The sequence below is a fragment of the Cebidichthys violaceus genome, unplaced genomic scaffold, assembly GCF_023349555.1.
Source record: "Cebidichthys violaceus isolate CVI_PGR_0920_01 unplaced genomic scaffold, fCebVio1.0.p SCAF_5, whole genome shotgun sequence".
Taxonomy (NCBI): domain Eukaryota; kingdom Metazoa; phylum Chordata; class Actinopteri; order Perciformes; family Stichaeidae; genus Cebidichthys; species Cebidichthys violaceus.
In genome coordinates this window covers 17,354,418-17,376,047 of record NW_027176705.1, presented here as the reverse complement: position 1 = coordinate 17,376,047, position 21,630 = coordinate 17,354,418, and the positions used below count along the sequence as shown (strand labels likewise).

At 44.7% G+C, this 21,630-nt stretch overlaps 1 protein-coding gene across 1 annotated transcript in view; it reads left to right on the top strand.

Moving 5' to 3' along the window:
* LOC137887561 (synaptosomal-associated protein 25-A-like) overlaps nucleotides 1-21,624 on the top strand; it is a 30,241-nt gene extending 8,617 nt beyond the window's left edge. The window contains exons 2-5 of the mRNA XM_068730647.1: nucleotides 5,441-5,547; nucleotides 6,888-6,929; nucleotides 13,814-13,862; nucleotides 19,983-21,624. Coding sequence (XP_068586748.1) covers nucleotides 5,476-5,547; nucleotides 6,888-6,929; nucleotides 13,814-13,862; nucleotides 19,983-20,104 — 285 coding nt within the window. The 5' untranslated portion in view covers nucleotides 5,441-5,475 and the 3' untranslated portion in view covers nucleotides 20,105-21,624. The remainder of the gene's footprint in view (nucleotides 1-5,440; nucleotides 5,548-6,887; nucleotides 6,930-13,813; nucleotides 13,863-19,982) is intronic.
* Nucleotides 21,625-21,630: the final 6 nt, after the last annotated feature.

Genomic DNA, 21,630 nt, shown 5'->3' with positions numbered 1-21,630 from the left:
CCGCACGATTGCCGTATACACAACCAGCTTTGATCGCAATTATACGAAGCAGAAATAGCTCTGCTAATTTCCAGTCACGCTGTGCCCACCGTCTCATTTTCACGCCGCCTCTCCGACTAATCCGCAAAAAGAAAAACGAAACAAATGCATGACAGAGAGAGAGAGAGAGAGAGAGAGAAAAGTGCCGCGGCCTGAACATCTCTTTAGGTTAGTGAGTCCTGTAAACCCGGGAGAAACATACAACCGACAAGCTGACCTGGTTTCCCTGACGGCGAGTCTCCGTGCAGTCAGAGCGTCCCCATGTCCCGTTCATCAGCCTCAATGGATCGTTCAGCCAGAGATGGCTCCATCATTTTGGGTTTCAGTACAACTCATTTTTCCAACGAGATATCGCATTTGAAAATGAGCTCCTCCAAACGGCAGAGGAGACGATTAAAGGCTTAATGGTGACTTTAAACCGTCGGCCTCTCCTATCAAATGAAACAAAAAGGCCTTTTCTCCTCAACTTATGTGTGTGTTCCGTCCCACATGACATCCTATTGAAACCAATTTTTTTAAGTCCCATTTAATGCACTTAATAAATAAACGGTAATAAACTGTTTTTCATACTAGTGTCTAAAATTGCAAGTTTTACTCAAACCAGCCGGTGAAATAGCTTCGATGTAAAGACACAGCAAGGCTCCTTCATCATGGCGTCTTCCTGTACGAGCCTTAAACTGGGTGTTTAGCAGCTTCGTTGTTTTTCCCATTTTACGTGCTTTGAAGGGATTTTTCTTTGTTCCCCGAAATAGCTTGTCGTTGTGTTCCTCCCCGATCGGGGCTGCGTGTTAATCGTGTCGGCGTATGACGGTGCTAATCCAGGCCCCCTTCTGGAGCGCTGCGCCAAAAACTGTACGCCGCTCCGTTCTTGATACCGCTTCTGGTCCACACGCCGTGACACAAACTCACCTAGTTCAAACGAAAAGCCGTCGTAGGAAGGAAGAAGACGCGAAGGCCGATGAGCGGGAGGCAAACGGAGACAGACAAGTCTCGACGACGTAGCAGTCTGCATGCTTTTCACTGTTCAATGAGGCAGACGGGGATTCAGTCCTTTATAAAACACATCAATAACAACTAATGCATAGGCTGCTGTGTTCAGCAGGTTCTTACCTGTTTTGCTCATCGAGGTCGTGTCCTTAATCTCTCGTCTCCGCGTCTCCCTTTCACATCTTTTAGGATTAATGCTATTAATATTTGAATCAATAATTCATCGGTGCCCTTTTAATGTCTCCATTCTACCCAGTGTTCTCCCATCACGCTTCAATCTGTTACTTATTGCTAGACGGGAGGCGTTTTATCATCTGTATGGTGTTTTTGTAACCTTAACCCCGTTGATTAGAACACGTGAATTTGTTTCTGCAGGTGGCGGGAGGCTCATGCCGCTCACTTCCTGTTAAGGAAACTGTATCACTTCCTGTGAGCCGTTAAGTACAGGTCAATTTGGGTTGTTACTTACCCTCTCATTCTGGTTACTGGACATACCCCGCATACGTAGAGGACAGAGAGGGCGCGGATGGCATCAGGTGACACAAAGAAAGCATGAGAGAAGAGACAGATAAAGGAGCGAGAGAGAGAGAGAGAGAGAGAGAGAGAGAGAGAGAGAGAGAGGAGAGAAAACAGTGGAGAGTAAATCCTCTTTCTCCGCTGACTTTAATCTCTCCACAGGCTGAGCCCGGCAGTTGGGGCCTTACGGCAGCCGTCAGTTAAAGGAGAGTGACAGCCATCGGGGGGGGGGGTCGGCCGGATGTTGTGTTACATCAGCTTTGACCGTAGCGTGTTAAAGAGGAAGTGACTTTCAGAGTGGGATGGACAGACAGCAGCAGGAGAGGAAATGAAGTGACGTTACAAATAAAAGTCCTTAGTCTTCTCTCAGAATTTGGGACTGTGTTTTCTATCTTAGCTAGCTGAGCTAGCATGAACCTTCTGCTACTGTAGCTCACTTCTAATTGGTGGTGTGTTGTGTGCACATCGTTGTGTTGGCCTATGTGATCACAGGGCTGTGGGGGTCATCAGAGCAGATGCTCTGGGTAGCTGGTTAGTGTGGACGTGGTCCACACTGAAATATTTGAACAACAACTGGATTGTCATTAAATATTAAACAGACATTCATGGTCCCCAGAGGATGAATCGTGCCGATGTTGGCGACCGTGTGACTTTTGCATCTCGTGCCACAATCAGGTTGACTTTTTTGATTTTTAGTGGAATGTCTCGACAGCTGTTGCATGGATTGGGGATAAAATGTATTGCAGATATCTATTGTTCCTGGAGGATCAAGTTTTTGGATTTTCTTTCTTGACATGAATTTGGTGTACTGTACTACATACTAAGTCTATAAAGTACTACATACTAATCATCTTGGTATACTGGTTTGGCAGTTTGGTGTTCCTCGTGTTGTTTCACAAACGTCCATAATCTGTGTCTTCCAGCTGTGAGCAGCTTTGTGCATTGCATTGTGGGAGAACACAACAGTCCACTCAATTTGAGGGTCTTTTAGTATGGATTTAGTATTGTATTGTATTTAGTTTAGAGTATGGATCCAAGCTTATGTCTTGTTATCACACCAATGAATCTGATTTGTTGAAAGTAAAACTAATTAGATGCGTCTCAGTCCAAGAAAGTGAGCTACATGGATGTCCACAGGGCTTAATCTATGGTTCACCAGCCAAAGCTTTGGCCAATGTTCATCCAATCAGGGACAAGTGGCGAGGTCACATCATTCATACCAGCAAACACACACAAAAAACAAAACACCAAATTACATGTTGTGTACGGTAAAAGTGTAGAATGCGAATGAATAGTAATTGGTGAGTTTGAGTTTTGATCATAATGTTGATAGATGGAGAGGAGAGTGACACATACACACACACACACACACAGTGACAGTGTCCATATAAGAGGAAATGTGTTGACGGGAAGCGACTCCACTGCAAAGAGATAAGCAATCACCGACGGATCGATAGCACAGCAGAGCATTACACCGGGAAGACTGATGATGTGAGAGCGCAGGTCTGGATGTTACGACTGAGTGAGAGGCCACAGCCTTTAGTCCTGTTCAGCTCAGCCATTGTTGCTTTGTAAATGTACCTCCACGTGTTTCGCTTCAGCTCATGAAGATGTGCGGACGCGTCACTGGGCCGCCAACACCATTGCCACTGACAACACAACCGCGGGAACGCTGTCAACAAGTGGGCGTGGTCTTTCAAAGTCATGCCTGTGCTGGTAAAATCAACAGAGTCACGCTAAAAACACGGTGGGTCTGTGTTCAGGTCAAGGCCTCGTCTCCTCGGCATGAATCCCCGGTGATGTAGCTGATCTGAGAACTGGACTTTATTTTTGCTGTTGCACCCATTGTAAGGAGCTCTGGAATACAGCGTCAGCCCAATGGCTAAAATGTAAAATGGCAACATGAATATTTTAAAGTGGGTATAGCAGACAAAACACACACACACACACATATGGGGAGAGAGAGAGAGAGAGAGAGAGAGAGAGAGAGAGAGGGCATGAAAGAACGAGAGAAGCACTTTGAGAAGGCTGTTGTTTTTTTTTTTGCCCTCTCCATCTCTTTTCCCGGCACATGTTCAATTATTAACCGCCCTGACGACTCCGCCGGGATGAAGGCAGAGACAGGCAGACAGACAGACAGAAGGGGAGGCAGAATGAGGAGACACTTTTATCAGACATCCAGCTGTGACTCAAACTGACCTTGTGTCTGTTCACCTTGACCTTGTGACGGGGACTTATTGATGGAGGCCTCGGGCTCCATCAGAAGTCTTAACTTTTAAAGAGGTGTATCCACAGAAATCCCAGCTGTTTTTGCTATTTTACCAGAAAGTGTCATAGGAAGGCTAAAAGATGGATACAAACTATATCGTAACAGCTTAACGTGAATTTGTTTTTGTAGCACAGATCCATAAAAAGCTGAAAGATGTTTTTTTTGCCGTGCAAATCAATCAAAGTGAGTCTCCTCCTGCAGCCACAGCACCTGATTGAGTCCAGCGGTCAGCCGGCCCTCGGTCCCATTGCTGCACTGTGTATTGCAGTAGATTAGATTACATTAAGCTTTAATGATCCCCGAGCTAAAAAGCTGCTGGGTGGTTAAATTCATATCAAGCCACATTAGAACTAAAAACTCTCGCAATATGATTTGAGCGATGGAAACAAGAACGCATTAGAGGCACAAATGAGATCTGATTGGATTGCATTATTAGCCTCATTAAAGACCTAATTGTTCAGAGAAGAGGCGGCGGAGGGAGGTAGAGAAGGAGCGATGGGGACGTAGAGACTGAGCCGGTCCCCTCCGTCTCCTCGGTCCCGACCAGCAGCAGCAGCATGTCGCTCTGTCAGCTGCAGAGTTACAGCAACATCCATTTTTCATGGACCATTCCTCCAGCTCTGCTGCGCGCGGCTACATGAAATACTGTCTGGCAGCGCGTCAGAGGAACAAAAATAGAGCCTGGTGACACTTTGTCCTCAAACAGTGATGGAGCTCATCCCTCGTTCATCTCCCTTCACTGATGACCCCCGGGGAGGAAACTTTGGGTCAGCGACCATCTTTCTCCAAAGGACGGTGTGTTTTTTTGGTGGGCTGGTTGCGTGCGTGACTGGGGGCTGTGCACTACAGCAGAGCCTGTTTACCCACAGTGTTTTAAACAGTAAATTATGCATCACTTGTGCTTACGAGGTAAGAATTTTGCCCTTTGCTTTGGCTCAGTCAGCAACACTTGAGCCCTTTTGTATCTCTAAACCTAATAAACATTGCTTCGTCTCCTGTGTTGATGGTCGTTTTTCATGCGCCGTTGACAGTCGATGGTATTGGACAGCTTTTTAAAGGAACACAGAGGACTCTACCTGCATTGAGTTGTAATCCCCGCCTCCCACAAAGTAGTGGTTGTTCTTGTGAAACGGTGCTTTCGTCGAGTGCTGACGGAGTTCAGGGCTGCTGTAAAAGGCTCTTCACTGTTTTGCTGAAGGACACTTGGACAGTAGCTGCTATAAGGAGCGATTGAACCTTTCGACCCTGCTGTTATGGAACAGCCCGTCCGACCTCGAGACGAATACGACAGCGGATGAGGACTGAATAGATAGTTGTGAGGCTTCATTCTTTTGTTTTGAAATCTCACAGCTCATCACGGTATGTGGTGAAGGATCAGAGCCGTCTCGGCCTCCTCAATATTCACAGATCTGCTTCTCAAGCTGGACTCCCTGGACTGTGTTTCATGTCCCACTGGTCCCAGAGGCAACAAACGCCCACCAGCACAGCACTGTTCTAACGCAGGGCTGAACGCCAGCTCATCTTCCTCACACGCCGGGTCACACGCTGCACAAGCAACGCTTGTCATACTGCTTTATGCTGTAGCGTACTAACCTCTGTCTCTCTCTTGTCTCTCTTTCTCCCTTCCAGTCGTTCTTGTTTGAGGTCAAAGTTCAACAGTCATCATGGCCGACGAATCAGACATGCGCAATGAGCTGGCAGATCTGCAGACACGCGCAGACCAGATAGCCGATGAGGTACAGTAGAACACACACACACACACACACACACACACACACACACACACACACACACACTGGTGTACAGATTGACCCACATACAAACATCTGCTCTAATATTGAAAAATAAAGATAACACATCACATTTTATTTTGCATATGATCCTGTGCTGCCTGCTGAAGTGGCTGCTAGTTTAAAGTCTAACTTCCTCAGATATTGATAGTCATATACAGTCTTTAAATTGCACATGATTGTATTTATCTATGAATTAATCTGTATTGCATTTCTCATCATATGTGACACATCATCATCATCTGTATTTTCATTTTTTTTTTGTCAAGCGAGCATGCATTTCTTCACAGTTACTTTGTGCGCTATATACTTTCCGTAGACTGACATAATGCAACATTGTGAATTGTGATTTGCAAACCCAGCTTTTATTTTGGAAGTCCAGAAAGCGGTTCATAACCCAGGTCGTTAGTCCTCATGAACATTTGTACATTGAACCATCACAGCTAAAATATGCAATTTAATGTCCATTCTGTTACCTAGTTTTGTCAAAAAGAAAAAGAAGAATGTAACTCGCTGCGTCTACAGTCCAAACCTTTTTTTTTTTTTGTGTCAACGACATGACAATTCCGACCTGTTCTCATCCTCTCCAAAGCCTGCAGGCTGACGGACACAGCTACTGTCATGTGACCCTCCCTTGTTTTAGCAATTTGTTCTCAAAGTCTCTTTCATCAAGACAAGGCTTTTTTTTTTTTTTTTTGAAGAATGGAAGAACTTTGCCCTTTTTAACGAGTCGAGAGGAGCTCGGGAAGAGCAGATCATTCTGTGCTGCAGAATAATGGAGCAGCTCCAATGGCCTTATTAAACATTCATGAGGAGATAATGCAAGGCCAAGAGGCTCCGTGGACGTGATGGAGGGGAGGGAGGGGAGAAATAAGGAAGGGGATGGTAGGATGGATGGAGATAACACAGGGGAAAGAGCCAAATGAGGATTAGGAATGAAATTAAATGGTGTTTGGTTTAAGAAACGGATGAGACTCGAAAGGGGTCCTGCAGAGGGCGGAAAGTTAGCAAACAAAAGGTAGAAATCAGATAATTAACCCTGGGATCAGAGGAGAATAATCAAGCTTCATTTTATGACTGAGGATCAGTGATTTGTCCGTCTACACTTTTGAATATTCGCAGACTTGTCTTGCCTCTCACATGTGCGTTTTACACCTTTTAGACATTCCTTCTCAACACGCTGAGTCGTCTCTGTGCTTCGTGTTGCAGGTGACGCGCTGTGTGTCTGTATTCCCTCTCTTGTGGACTCTCAGCTAATCATTTGTCCTCTCTTTCTGTCCCTGCAGTCTCTGGAGAGCACTCGGCGTATGCTGTCTCTGGTCGAGGAGGTGAGTTGGCCGCTCATGTGACGACACAAACGAACACTTCTCTTGGTTTCTTACATGTCAGCGCCTGCCTCATGCTAAATAATACAGATGGAGCCACATAGGTTATATAGAGAGTTTAGCTTTTCCCCTCAACTTGATCTTTATGCTGGAGGTAGGTTGTAGGTGAAGTCCATAAGGAACCAAGGATTCACTAGGTGAGTCAGCTAACGGATCGGCTCTTGTGTGTTCGCTGGATGAGTCTGCATCTTCATCCTCAACACTATTGATTTGAAAGGTTAAATACAAACAGCAGGGGAACATGTGATTTCATTCTGCGTCATCCTAACCAAACAGTATATTTATTTTTTAAATAATATTTGATAGTATATATATATATATATATATATATATATATATATATATATATATATACTCTTTCTTGATTTTTGATTACATAGATAAACTATCTAGATATGGAATTGGCACTGGGCTATACTGACAAACTCAAATATTCTGATATATTAAAACAAATACTGTACTTACATATTGATCTGTAATGATATAATGTGGGGGCAGCCCTATTGGAGCTTTAGGAAACCTTTCATTGTGAATTTAATGAGCAAATGAGCAAAACGAGTAGTTGGGTCTGGTTATTTTACTGTACACTAAAATAAGCTCAGAAATCACTGTACTGTGACCCAGCCTGAAAAAAGTCCATATTTAAGACTGATATTACGATGACCAAATCCCAGATGATATTGATATTATTTCCATCTATTGCAAACAATGGTGGGCCACTACATTGCTCCTACTGCCGGCTAAAAATGTAATTGAATGAGAGAGGCGCTTGGTGTCCGAGGAGTGTGGACAACGAGCACGGCGAGCGTCGGTAGAAACTTAAAGGGATAGCTCGGCTCTTTTGAAGAGGGGCTGTAGTCCGTGCTTTTAGAACTACAATAGATGAACATCTTCAGAGCCAGACAGCACTACCCGGACGGGGAGCTTAACTGAGAGTGAAACGTATGTACGCTCTGCTCTCTTTAAAGCCACGAGGCTGCACTCGTCAAAAACACTAAAGACACTTATATAAAACACTCATACAGATATTGATTGTTCTAGGTGGGCCTTTCCTTTAGGTGGCTAATGTTCCTGTGCTGCCTCCGTCCACAGCAGCACGTTGCTCTGCTCTTGTGTCGGTACTCCCGTCCGTCTTTCCCAACTGGGGGGGCGTGCCGACCGCCATCTACCGTCGGTAAAACACTGACTATGGATGAGTATCTCACACAGCCCCGCTTCAAAACAACCAAGCTACCCCTCTAATGGACTGGGTTTGTATGGGAGAACATATGTTTCTAAGCCGGTCACTTCAACACTTTGCAGAGAAATAAGGAATAGTTGGTACGCTCCGTTTTATTAAGGAGGACCTCACGTTTGCTCTCCTATAGGCTGACGTGTTTGTCTACGTATAGGAAGACAGGAACTCTTTCATATCGTTTGCGCTCGTATTTGGAATTCGTATTTCCAAGCTGATTCTGCTGTTTTTACCAGCATTGGATTGCCATGAGCTTGTGTGGGACCTCTAGTTCCGGCTGCTGGCTTCAGAGACACGGCCCGGCTCTAACCCCTGGACCAGCCGCCGTGTCTTGATGAGACAAAGCCGTGAGGGACAGAGGGAGAGAACTGGTGCTGACCCAAACGGTGGCCCGCTCGACAAACGAACCTTTTTCTGCCGGCGGCAGCTGAACGTTTGCCCTTTTGAAGATAATGCCGAGGGAATGCCATTTGTTCCTTTCAACTGTTCGTCTCTGATTTGAAGATGTGCGGCGGTTCGTTGGTAGAGAGTGCGTTTTCCCACGTCGTAGTGCTAGAGCCGAGACAAACAGCGACCGTGTCATGTTTTGGCTTCTCGCTGACAGCATGCGCTTCATTCTCCCCCCCCCACCCCCCAAGAGAGATGGGCTCAATATAGACTGCAATGTGACAATAAGGCAGCATGGATTATGGATGAGGCTCCACATGCCTCTTCATACAATACAGATGTTATACAACTGTATCTGCCTTCATTTGAGTTTGTGGTCTGAATATTCTCACAAATGCTCTGATATCAAATCATTTTGTGAGAACATTCATACCATTCCTAAAAATAATTATGTTTGAATCACAAAAACCCAACAAAGATAAATCCAACCTTTGCTTCTTTCCTCTTCTTTCCTCTTCTCTCACATGATCCTCCTCACAGGATCACACCTACACCACACTGCACTGTCAGCTCTGACTCTTCCTCTCTCTACGCTTTGTTTCTTATAATCTCCATGATCCAGAAACTCAAGCTTATTCTACTTTTGTACTCGGTAAGACGCTCTGGTTGAGCTCATCGGCCTAATACCTAAAAATGTAATTGTAAAATCCATGCAGAACCTGTATCGTAATGGAGTCTCATCTGAAGTGCATGACCTTACAGTAGAGAGCAACATGGTGACATCGATGTCTAGGGCATGCAAATAAACAAGGTAGATCTGAAAATACAGTCTTTGTTGTAGTTTGAGGTTTACAGTGGTGATAGTGATACTGACACTGTCACACTGTTGTATGGTGTAGTTAATGCAACATATAATAAAGGGGTTTTTAAATAATATTTTTGCGCTATATTCTGAGCCCACCCACTTTCTAGCGGTCCAATCAGATGCAAAGGATTTAAATTAAATCCCTAAATGTACACCGCTCAAATATTCAGTTCCACTGGAGAATACCTAACAGTACGGAAGCTAAAGACGATCTGACTCCGGGACTTTGAGGACATTCTTCCCTGGGTTTCTTTATCACTGTAATGTCCACAAACATAAAGTCCGTATAAAAATGTCAGTTTGAGGTCAGACCGTAGAAACACTCACAGAGAGTGATGTAACGTGTAAATGTGACCCGTAATTCATTCTCCAGACCAGTGTGCAACATGACCTTTATGTTGTAGCTGGAGCCAGCCGATAGCTAGCTTAGCTTAGCCCAAAGACTGGAAACGGTTGGATACAGCTAGCCTCTGTCCAGCGATCCACCTACCAGAAGCTCTGACATTCACTAATAAACACGTTATACCTTGTTTAATCTGACGACACAACTGGTGCTGGTATAGTAGCCAGATGTTGCTACCTTTGGACAGAGCCAGGCTATCTGTTTCCCCCTTGAGTCCAATTGTTGTGCTATGCTAAGCTAACCAGCTGCTGGCAGTAGCTTCATATTTAACAGATAGATGTATACGAGTGGGATTGAGCTTCTCATCAAACTCTTAGTGAGAAAGTGAATAAGCACGTTTCCCACTTGTCTTTTAAAATAATGTATTTAGAATATAAGCTATGATTTTGAATTCATCACATTTCACTGTATGTATTATTACACCAGCTTTGTTGCCTCTCTAACTGATCAGGCATGGAATGTCTAGTATTGAAACCTACCATTTTCAGTGAAGTGTTACTGATTAACTATTAACATTGAAAACAGCAATTCTGTCATACATGCAAAATCTATGAATTAGCATGAATCAAACGTACAGTATCTTAAATATATCAGCGGCGTGATGAACGAACTCGGTAGTGCGACTCAATTTATATTAAGAAAGATCCAGAGATATTGAAGTTCTTATGAAAGCGGCTATCTGCCCACCAGGCAGAGAACAGAAAGGAGAATCTACTCGGTAAGTCAAAATGAGCCGTGAAGAAAGCTGGCGGGGGGAGATGGAAATGAAAAACGAGAAAGTGAGACAGAGGGACGAGGAACGAGATGAGGAGAGTGATGAGAAAGATAAACAGAGAGTTAGAGAGAGGAGCCTGCGAAGGACATCAAGTCCAAATGCAGCGCCTCTGTGGAGCAGAGAAACGGGAGATGTGATTTGACGGGCAGCTTCAGGCCTGAAGTCAGAGAATACATTACACAAGATGGATGTGATGTTACATTCATGCAGGCTGTTATATCACCACACTGTAGCCTCGATGAGGAAAGAAGTGAATCAAAAAAGACATTTAATTCCCCTTTTGAGTCTTAAAACTTCTATGAATGCAGAAAACGTATGATACAATTGTGTGGATTTGTATTCAAAGTGGAATGTGTAGTGTTTTGTTTTTTTTTAGCTTTTTTTGTGAAAAAGGGTTTAAAGACTAGAGGAAGATTCATGATGAATACGTTGTTGTTGTAAAGTGATGCTCTTTACCCAGTTCCAAATGGGTTGAATGTGATTCTCTGCTGGAAAACGTCACTAGAGGCTTTAAAGCAATAGCGACATTTTGGGCATATTAGCTTTCTCGAGATCGATACCGCTTTCATGTCTGTACAGTAAATATACGCCAGCAGCTGGTTAGCTTAGCTTAGCATAAAGACTGAAAACAGGGGAAAGAGCTAGCCCGGCTCTGTCCAAAGGTACAGAAATCTGCCTGATCGCAGCCTTATAGCTCAGTAGTTAACATGCTCTTTCTTTTTTTCTGTGATCCACATAAAAAGCAAAGTTGCATTTTTTGTTTGCACAGCCTTGCCTGGTTGCCTTGCCTGAGCCTTGCCTATCTCACTGTGACGACAAGACTTTGGTTATTTATGGAATAAACAAATGTGTCAATAAGTGTGCTTGCTATTTAGCCATTTATCTACTGGATGGATAAGAGAGGAATCGATGTTCTCATCTGGCATCGGAAAGAAAGCAAATATTGATTTCTCGAAATGTCCCAAAATTTTATTTTTTACATCTTCAGATAATTAAAGCAAATTACCTTCACGCTAATGCAAATAAATGAATCAAAAAGGCGTGATATACATACATGTTTGCCTGTGTTTAAAGTATGTGTACCGACACTGTGATTTGTGTTTATCAGATATTGCCTCCGGTGGTTGTTTGACCAATAGCAGGGCAGCAGCGGTCGTCTCCACGGTGACTGAGTTAGAATAGATTCCAGGAGACATCTGAATGAAGAAATCATTACCAGGACTCTGTCTCAATGTCAACCTGCCCTCGTTCTTTTGTATTGCTCTTTGTACTGACTACGTTCTTCTTTCCCTGCATGATTTCATTTGTTAGACTTTGCCTTTAACTTCTCTCAACGTCTTTCATGCAGGGCAAAGTGACGCTGATTGTGTTTACTTTAAGGATTGATACGGACGCCATCTTAAATCTTTTAGGAACACCTTTGATTCACCCTCACCTTTAAGACGACACGGACCGTAGGGCAGAGCACTGCTAAGCATGGAAATGAAGAACAAAGAAAGAGCGAGATGGGTTTAAAATATTCATCTCTATTAATCTCTTGAAAACACCAGCCGTGTTCATTTCCTGGGCAGAAAACTATTTTGGGAAACTCTGCTAAAAAATCATCAGGTCCTAACCGGAGACTCTGAGACTTAACGACCTGTGCGTGTGTGTGTGTGTGTGTGTGTGTGTGTGTGTGTGTGTGTGTGTCTAATGAGTCATAGATGTGATGTAATCTTATCAGACTACGCCAGTTGGCGCGTTACGATATCCTGTCCTGTAGTTCAGGAGCTGTGACTGCGACCTGGCATGTCTTGTGGTTTCCCATGATTCCTGGCGGGTAAACAAGCAGTATTTCAACGGGGTTTGAGCACATGTATCTGCAAACATTAGCTCTGTCTAACATTAGTTTATGTTTGCTGGGGATTATTTTAATTATCATTTATTAGTCCACACAACTCATGCAAACACACCGCTTCTCTTCTGCTCACTCGGTGTTTCGGGAGAAACCCATTCACCCGATACAGACCTCTGCCGCGGTGGCTTTTTTTGGTACTGGTATCAGTGGCACGTCTGACCGGCCTCCAGCGCTGGTCTCTATCTATCACTGCTCCAAGAAGGTCAGAGCGCACTTTGATCCAAAATAGCTGAAGCGTGAACCGAACGGCCTTTGGTTTTTAATATCTGCCAGAGGAAGCCTGGGGCTCCTGGGGAGCACAAAGCTGTTGTTTTGTCGGATGCGCGGCGGTTAATGCGGTTATTGTGTGCTTACTGAAGTGTGGTTTTAATGCGGCGACGCCTGGCCCCTGCATGCATGAGAAATAACTGTGCAAAATGTCTGCACGAATGTTCATGTTTTGCGTGTGCCTGGGTGTTTGAGCGCGTGCCCACTTTGTGAGCCAAATCAGAACGTTGCGTTACTGGAGCTTTGTCAACAGATCTCTGGTACCGGCCCAGGGAACATGACCAATATAGCACCCGCCATTTGGTGGACGAGTTTATCACTGGGAAAAAAACTGCAAGGAATCGCGCATGATTATATATCAGCTGTGAGTGTGTCCCTGTATGAGGCGGGCTTCTAGAGCAGAGCTGTAGACATGAAGTTGACAGGAAGTCTCAAAGGCACTACCTGGTTTACCCGCCTCTCATGCACAACACAGTGCAGCGCTGGTGTCAGCCTTTCTTTAATTCTCACATTCACTGAGCTCCTAACGTAGGTCACTTTAGGGCACACAAAGGGGAATACTGTACTGCATGTTTCCATTCTCCAGCTAACAGACGTAACTCTAATGACGAGCAGTGTTTATTTCCTCTCTAGTCATTCATTCCTATGATTCTGCTCCATTCTTGGGTCAAATGTGATGAATACAATTTGCCTTTCTTTTTTTTTTTTTTTTTACTTAATGGCCATTTCAATTTAAAGGAATATTTTGAGATTATGGAAAATACACGTATTTGCTGAGAATATTGTGTGTCTTTCGGCAAGAAAACAAATTGGTGTATCTCCCAAAAAATGTCCTGTTAAAGTCAAGCTGTGTCTGTTGTTCCAGACAAATCATCAACAAAAATGGATTTTTTTTGCTCTGTTAACCTTCACTGATCTGATCCTTGTTTCCCAACTTCTCTTCTTCTCTCTCTTTTCTTTCCACCCCCCTCCCCATCTCCCTTCCCGTCTGTCTGTCAGAGTAAAGATGCCGGCATCAGGACTCTGGTCATGTTGGATGAGCAGGGAGGTAAGTTCACAGGGGGAGAGATGGCTGAACACCGTCTCTGTAACATCTGTCTGCTCTACTACCGATTCTCTCTGTGCTGAATATAATGGGCGAGTCGCCATCACCAGTACGTCCAGTATAACGCAGTAGAGTCCCAGTCAGAGTCACAGCACAGAGGGGATGACCTTTATGGTTCTATAATTACTAAAGTAGAAGAGCAGTTTATTTCTTTCTGAGCTTCAGCCGGGTCTTTCTACGTAACCTCCGCTGCAGTCTGAGCTCATGTGGCTGAAGTGATTATACTGGATGTGACTGTTGAGCTAGCCTTCTGCTTCGCCTCCCTATCACGGCGCTGCGCTTTTATTCTGCCTTTAAACTTTAGATATACGTATTACAATGAGCGGTAATGTCAAACAAATTATCTTTCTCATTTTCCTCCACATCCTCTCCAGTTCTGCCCAAATTATAGCTTGATCTACCCGTTAAAGGGCCAGTGTGAAGCATTGCAGGGGATCTATTGGCATAAATGGAATACAATATAAATAAATATATATATATATATATATATATATATATATATATATTAAAGTATATATAAAATCACCTGAAAATAAGAGTCGCTGTGCTTTCATTATCTTAGAAGGAGTTGTTTATATATCTACTTAGAGCTGGTCCTCTTCATGGAGTTGTGTTTCTACCAAACACTGGCTCTAGAGAGGGCCGTTCACGTTTTCACGGTTTTGTGCCGGCAGCCGGCGTTCTCCTACACGCTTGGCATACGCTACAAGTTTGTGTTGGTCTTCACCGCTAGACGTCTCCGAATCCTACACAGCGTGGCTTTAAGAACGAAAGGAGATACTCCGCTAATCTGGGCACTCAGCCAGTGAAACCGGTTGCATGAAGTCTGTTGTTGCTCTGGAGGAACTTTTAGATGGTGGGGTCTAACAAATCACGCTACCAAGTCGATGATGAGAAATGCAGGATCCAGACTTTTGTTTATGGGAGTACAATACTACATTTAGTTTGTGGGCCCTCCTCCCCAGTAATACAATCACTAATATTGTTCACGAGCACAGTGTAGAATTTGCCAAAAATGTACCAGCACTTGTATAATGTTACTCTAATATTACTATAATATCTCTGTCAGGACTTAGAGAGCATATGTGAGACAGTTAGGTAACAATACTGCACTTCTTAAATACCACATTCTAGCATTACTAATCACCTTGAAGTTTTCTTGTAGTACTTTCTAGGACCTCGTGGCGCACAGTGAGTTAAGGATATTTGTTTGTCATATGATGATCAGTATAATGTTACATGATAAGGACTGAAAGTCTGTCTAGAGTCTCTCCAGACATCGGGTCTGAAGAAGAACAGAGTCGCTCATGAAACCCCCCATCAGGATCACGTCAGGATCACATCAGGATCACATCAGGACCACATCAGGACCACATCAGGATCACATGATCACTCACTGTTGAGAAACATGAGGCCATGCACGACAATAATCCACACAGTAACCGCTTCGGCACAAACGGGAACGCACGCCACAAGTGTGCGTTTGTCAATAAACAAACCGAGCAACAAAAAAGCAGCATCTGCACTGTCAACAGTTTGACTTGAATAACATCAGCAGCGGCTTATCCTTCACCTTAAGATTAAAGGTTTTGTAGCCACACATCCACCTTCGTTACTCACTCTAGCACTCTCGATTTTACTTATCAAGCTTTTTGACGCAACAGAAATAAACGTGACGTATCTGTGCATCAGATTTCTGTTTGGTTTTCCACTCTCGCAGTACTTCAGCCCTCGTAGACTGCAGCACAGTGGAACCGACTGTCCCTGAGGGAAACACTGCCAGCCGGCGCTAATTCAAAATGCATTCTACAGCTTATATAACTGACTCTTTTATGTCAAACTAAATTAATCATAACATTTCTTTAAATATCTAAAAGACTACCAGGTCTCCCGAGACAGCAAAGCAAAAGCAAGGTCAGGGGCCCCTCATGGAGCACCAGATACGAGTACCAGTCTACATTTTAGACATATCTTTGTTTTCTCTTACAGAATTCAACAGAGTGTTTTAAATCAGTAACGTGGTATTCATGGTAAGAAAATAAAAATGGAGATAGGGTGCAGTCTTCTGTGGCCCCGTGGTGAGTGTGGGCCCTTGGTCGCGCCCCCCCCCCCCCCACCACCCTCCCCCTTAGATCCCACTATTGGCTTGTGTTCAGCTCCATGCGTGAACGAGCAGCCTAATTGGCCTGTCAAAGGAACAGATAGCCTGTTTCCCATCCCTCCCTCCCTCCCTCTCTCTCTTCCCTCCTGTCTTCGCGGCTGCGTCGGCTCACTGCTGTTAGCGCAGCACAGCAATCAATTCACAGATTTAAATTACCTCTCGGCAAATGTCCTCTTAACCCGATCCCCCATCTGTCTCTCTCTCTCTCTCTCTCTCTCTCTCTCTCTCTCTCTCTCTCTCTCTCTCTCTTTCCCGTCTTCCTCTTCTTCTTTTTCTCTGTCCCATGATCCCTCTCCTCTTTCCCAGCAGCCCCTGCTCTCATTCCCTTTCGCTTTTCTCTCCTGACCTCCGCACGTTCTTCCTCCTCCTTTGCCTGGAGATCACTTATACTAATAACAACGATGAAGCGCTTTCTTGTCTTCATTCGTTCTGTCTCTTCCCTCCAGACCCTCCCTCCCGTTTACAATGGCCGCCGAACTACACGAGCCTCTACAATCTGACAGATTCGCTGCGTTATTTACATCAAGAATTCCCTGGAATGCCGCCATGAAAGACAAACAAGGCTCCTAAGTGACCGCCGCCCATGCGTGTGGTCATTAATACAGTCTCGTTGAGCTGTATACTGGCGCGTAGCTAATCCCTCTGCCCTCTACACACGCAGGTCATACTTCCATTTCTTGCAGTGATGTATTACGTGTGGTGGAGGTCTCACTGCAGCGAATGAGTCCCTCCCTGCTCGGCCGCTACATGTGCACATGTGCATGTTGACCTGAATCACGCCTCGTTCGGGGCTCATGGGCTGCAGCTCGGCCTCGGTGAGCAACTCGCAGCGCTTTAGTTCGGAGCACAAACCGTCGGTTGGATCCCCCCCCCCCCCCCTCCTCGAAAGCTGAATAAGTCCAAGGAGCGTGTTTGATGTTTGTTTGTATTGCTAAAACTTACACTAATAACAGGAGATCGCTCAATAATGTAACAGGTTGTGAAAATGCAATCTATTGGTGTTGTGTACAGGGACACGAGTTGTCTGTTTTTTGTTTTTTTTTCACTATCACTCTATATAATGCCAATGGGAAGTCAATTAGGATCTTTTTTTCGTGATGGACACATCATGTGACCATGCAGCGGTCAGAACTAGTTCATGGCGGACATGAGAGGAGTTTGATTGGGTACAATTAACAGAGGACTTTCAATCACAAGACTGGTGTGTTTTCCTAACGCTAACTACGTGGTTTTGTTGCGTTAACCTAATGTTCGTAAAGATGTTGTGAAAGCACTCTATGTGGTACCGTTGCCTAATTATTTTAAGGCCTAACATATCCTAACTGTATGTAGTTATTTCAACCTAACGAAGTGGTTTTGTTGCCTAAAGCTAACTTTTGTTTTGTAACGTTGCTTCGTCCCAAAAAAAAGTTGTTCCAAGTGACGTCAAAAAAAAAACCGGACAAGCATGTCCATTTACACGAAAACAAGTAGAATGTATTCCATGACTATTTGACAAACGTCTCTGAGACTGAGTTGTCTCATGACATTGAGTGAAGTGGATTTAAGAGGTGAAACGTTCAGCTAGATTTCACTGATCCTGGAGAGTCAGAGTAGTCTTCACTTAAACCTGAAGAGAAGTGAAGGGTGGAGCTTGAGTAGTAAGTGTTGCTTATAGACAACCAACACAGTCACACAGTCATTTGGTGCAGTTTTGTCAGCTTTTTAAATCTTCTTTTTATGATGCTCTTTGTTCTGTTCTATCCTCAATTTCACTAGACATAGAAGCACAGGCCTCTCCTGAGTAATGAAATACTTGTTACAGGTTTATGTTATGGCCACCAGTTTGAATTATTCCATCTTCGTTCCCGTGAACTCATGTAGTGTCCGTCATCGCGGCACACGACTCAAAGCTCTACAATGATCCTCCTAGAAGAAGCTAGTCAGAGGCGCGAATCAAAGCGCTAATAAATTCAAGTGATTTGTCGGTGCAGTTGAGAACCAAGAATTTAAAACAGTTGATTTCAGCTGCAGGTTGTTTTTCCAGTTTTCTCACCACTGTCGCCATCAGCTTTCTCCCACGTTTAAGCACGGACAGATCATTCAATTCATTGAATATCGCATTTATCCGGTATTATAACTGGAAACGTCGTGATGATTTGACATGCTACGCATTCATTTGAATCATCCTACTTTCTCGTGGGGAAAGAGAGAGATTGGAATCGAACCTGGGACTCACCGCTCGGGGCATTTGCGCCTATGAGGCGTGTGCGCTCTTATTGGCTCTGAGACAGACAAGGAGAGGAGGGAAGGGGGAGGCTCTCCCACGGTAATCCTCAGACGGATTGAGAGGAGGCAGGTTGGCCGAAGCTAAGGAGATAAACAATGACTCTCTCTCTCTCTCTCTCTCTCTCGCTCCCTTCCCTACTCAGTCCCTCACTCACACTGCCTGGGATTACCGCTGGAGGCCATTTAGTTGTTGTCTACTGCTCCGCTCGCTTCTACCGTCCAGTTAGCAGAAAATTCATCTTAATCCATCCTCCTGATCCTCTCGCCTCAGCGTTTAGGATCTGTCTAAGATTTCGCTTCATTTATTTAGCGCTCTGTGTAAACAGCTCTGGCTTTTAGAGAGATAAGTGGGAAAAGAAAGCGAAGCGACAACAAAGTCGCCTTGGTTTCCCACTAAGATGTTTGTGAACCGTCCCGGGTCAGATGTTGCCATCTTGTATTCTGGCAGTCCCTCCTGTGGCCGTTACATACCTCGGCTGTCATGATTGAGAAAACTGACCCCGACAGCAGAGATCTGCACAGCGGACGCAAAGGTCCGAGCAAGGTCGTTATTTACGATCACACGTGGAGACTGAATCCCGGTAACAATCTGCTCCACTACAGAGCTCTGGATCAGCAGCGCTCGCTCCAATAGATCTTGAGCCAGCGTTTTACGACCATCTGTGTCCTCTTGCTCTACAATGTGACTAATCAAACCCCGGAAGACAAAGCACCCCCTTTCCACTGATAGAGATTACTGGTATCCTGTCCTACAACCATTAACCAGCCAGAGAGAGAGAGAGAGAAACAGAGAGAGAGAGAGAGAGAGAGAGAGAGAGAGAGAGAGAGAGAGAGAGAGAGAGAGAGACAGAGAGAGAGGATCCAACCTTGAATCAGAGCTTTTTATAGCTCTCCCATTGACCATCTGAGTGAGGAAGCATCGGTGACTTTGCGTGCCTGAATGCTGCTTTTTGTCACACTCGCTTCACGATCTGTTTGTTAACATCCAGCAGCACATGAAGCGTGCGGCTACCGAAATATGTATTCAGAAAGAAGCACTGTGTCACTTTGGATGGAGGTCTGAGACAAAAGGTGTCGGAACCCCTTGTAGATTTCCAAGGAAATGAATTCATCCACAGCCCGCTTTGCCTTCTGCATCTATAGCCAAAACCAATCTTTGCCTCTTGCACCGTAGCGTGTAGTGCGCCAACCCTGGAAAAAAAACAACCAGTCAAATTGATGTCACTGCTCTCATGCCTTTTATCCTCACCAGAGCAACTTGATCGCCAGGAAGAAGGCATGAACAAGGTGAACGCAGACCTGAAGGAGGCCGAGAAAGATTTAAAAGATATAGGACAATGCTGTGGTCTGATATGCCCATGTATTAAAAAGTAGGTACCGGCCAGGAGCCCTGAGTCCTGCCTGTCCAGTGCTGGTGGTGGTGGTGATGGTGATGTCTGATGTCTCTCTTGTCACAGTCAATGTCTTTTTTTGTCTCTTCTCCTTTGTTCACCCTCTCTACTCCCCCCCCCCCCCCACCCCCCCCCACCCCCCCCTTCCCTCCACCCGCAACTTCTTCCACCTCTCTTCTCTTCTCACGTGCTTTCGTTCTTTTGCTGGAAAAAAAAAAAAAATGACAATGTGTTGGTAATCAGAACAACTGGAGCGCATCGAGGAGGGGATGGACCAAATCAATAAGGACATGAAGGATGCAGAAAAGAATTTGAACAATCTAGGACAGTTCTGTGGTCTATGTTCATGTCCCTGTAACAAGTAGGTGCTGCCTGTGTCGCCTGACTGCATGTGTTTCAGTGCCTGCCTTCCTGCCTCTCTATCCGCCCGCCTGCTTCTGGTGTGTTAGAGCATGGTGACCCGTGGTGTGAGCGGTCAGGCCTGTAGCCACGACAACAACAACAACAATAGCATCACGCTCCCGGAACAGGCACCAGTGCTGCATGCGTGGGTGTGGGTGTGTTCGCTTCAGATGAGAGTGTGTGTGTGTGTGTGTGTGTGTGTGTGTGTGTGTGTGTGTGTGTGTGTGTGTGTGTGTGTGTGTGTGTGTGTGTGTGTGTGCATGCATGAACGACACACACATCTGCACGACAGGTTCCGATGCCACTTTTTTTTGGTTTTGTTGCTGTTTGTCATCACCCAAAAAAGCCCTTCATTCCACATTGGATTAGAGATTCTCTTCCAGCAGGTAGCGGCGTCAGCAGGGATCTGGGCCACGGCGCCCACCCACCACGTCACCCCTCTGAACCCCACCCAAGCCCAGCAGCATGATGCAGTCATGCTGTGCACAAAGTCCAACCAAAGAATAAATCAACTAGTTGCCTTCTCCACTAAATTACTCATGTGATTTGTATCCTCTTGCAGTACATTAAAAGAAATACTCTTATTCTCCTTCTTGCCGAGATTTAGATGAGAAGATTGCCACTGCTTTCCAGTCTGTAGAATACAGATGTACCTTAGCTTAGCTTAGCTTAGCACAAAGACTGGAAACAGGGGGAAGTAGCTAGCCATGCTTGTTCAAAGCTAACAAAATCCACCTACCAGCACCACTAACGTCATTAATTAACACGTAACAGACTATTCGATTGGCTAACATTATGTTTTTGTATTAATTAAATGAACAATTTAACCAGTCAGTTATTGAGCTTTAGAGATGCTTGTTGGTAGATTTGTTTTTTTACTTTTGAGGAGAGCCAGGCTAGCTGTTTCCACCGGTTTCCAGCCGTTGTGCTAAGCTAAGCTAAGCTAAGCTAGCTGTCTGCTGGTGGTAGCCTCATAATTCTTTATCTCACTCCCTGCAGGAAAGTGAATGGGCATATTTCCAAAAATGTCAAACTATTCCTTTAAGCGTAAATTATTTTTGGGGTCCCAGTTCTTAGATGTGGTGACTGATTCATTTATTCATGAATGTTTGCTATTTTCTGCACAATGTTCAGACAGTAGGCTTTAAATGCATGAACTGGTTACATTGCAAGCAAGCCTTAACATAAGTCAGGGCGTTTTTAGAGATGTGAAGGTGATTTCATCACCAGTCCAGTAACTTAATAATCAAACACAGACGGTAAAAAAAGTACCAAAATGTCTAAGTTACACTTCAACACACCACTTTGGCAAATGACCCCCAAGTTGGCCCCTGCCCTCAGGACTGCCCTACACAATTAACTATCATACGAGAGTGGGGCACACTTGGGCACACTCAACGTTGGGTGCTACCTTTTTAATATTAAAACTCTTAAACTACGTTTGACAGCTTTGATATAAAGGTGGATTCCCCAATGCCAGTTTTGCCAA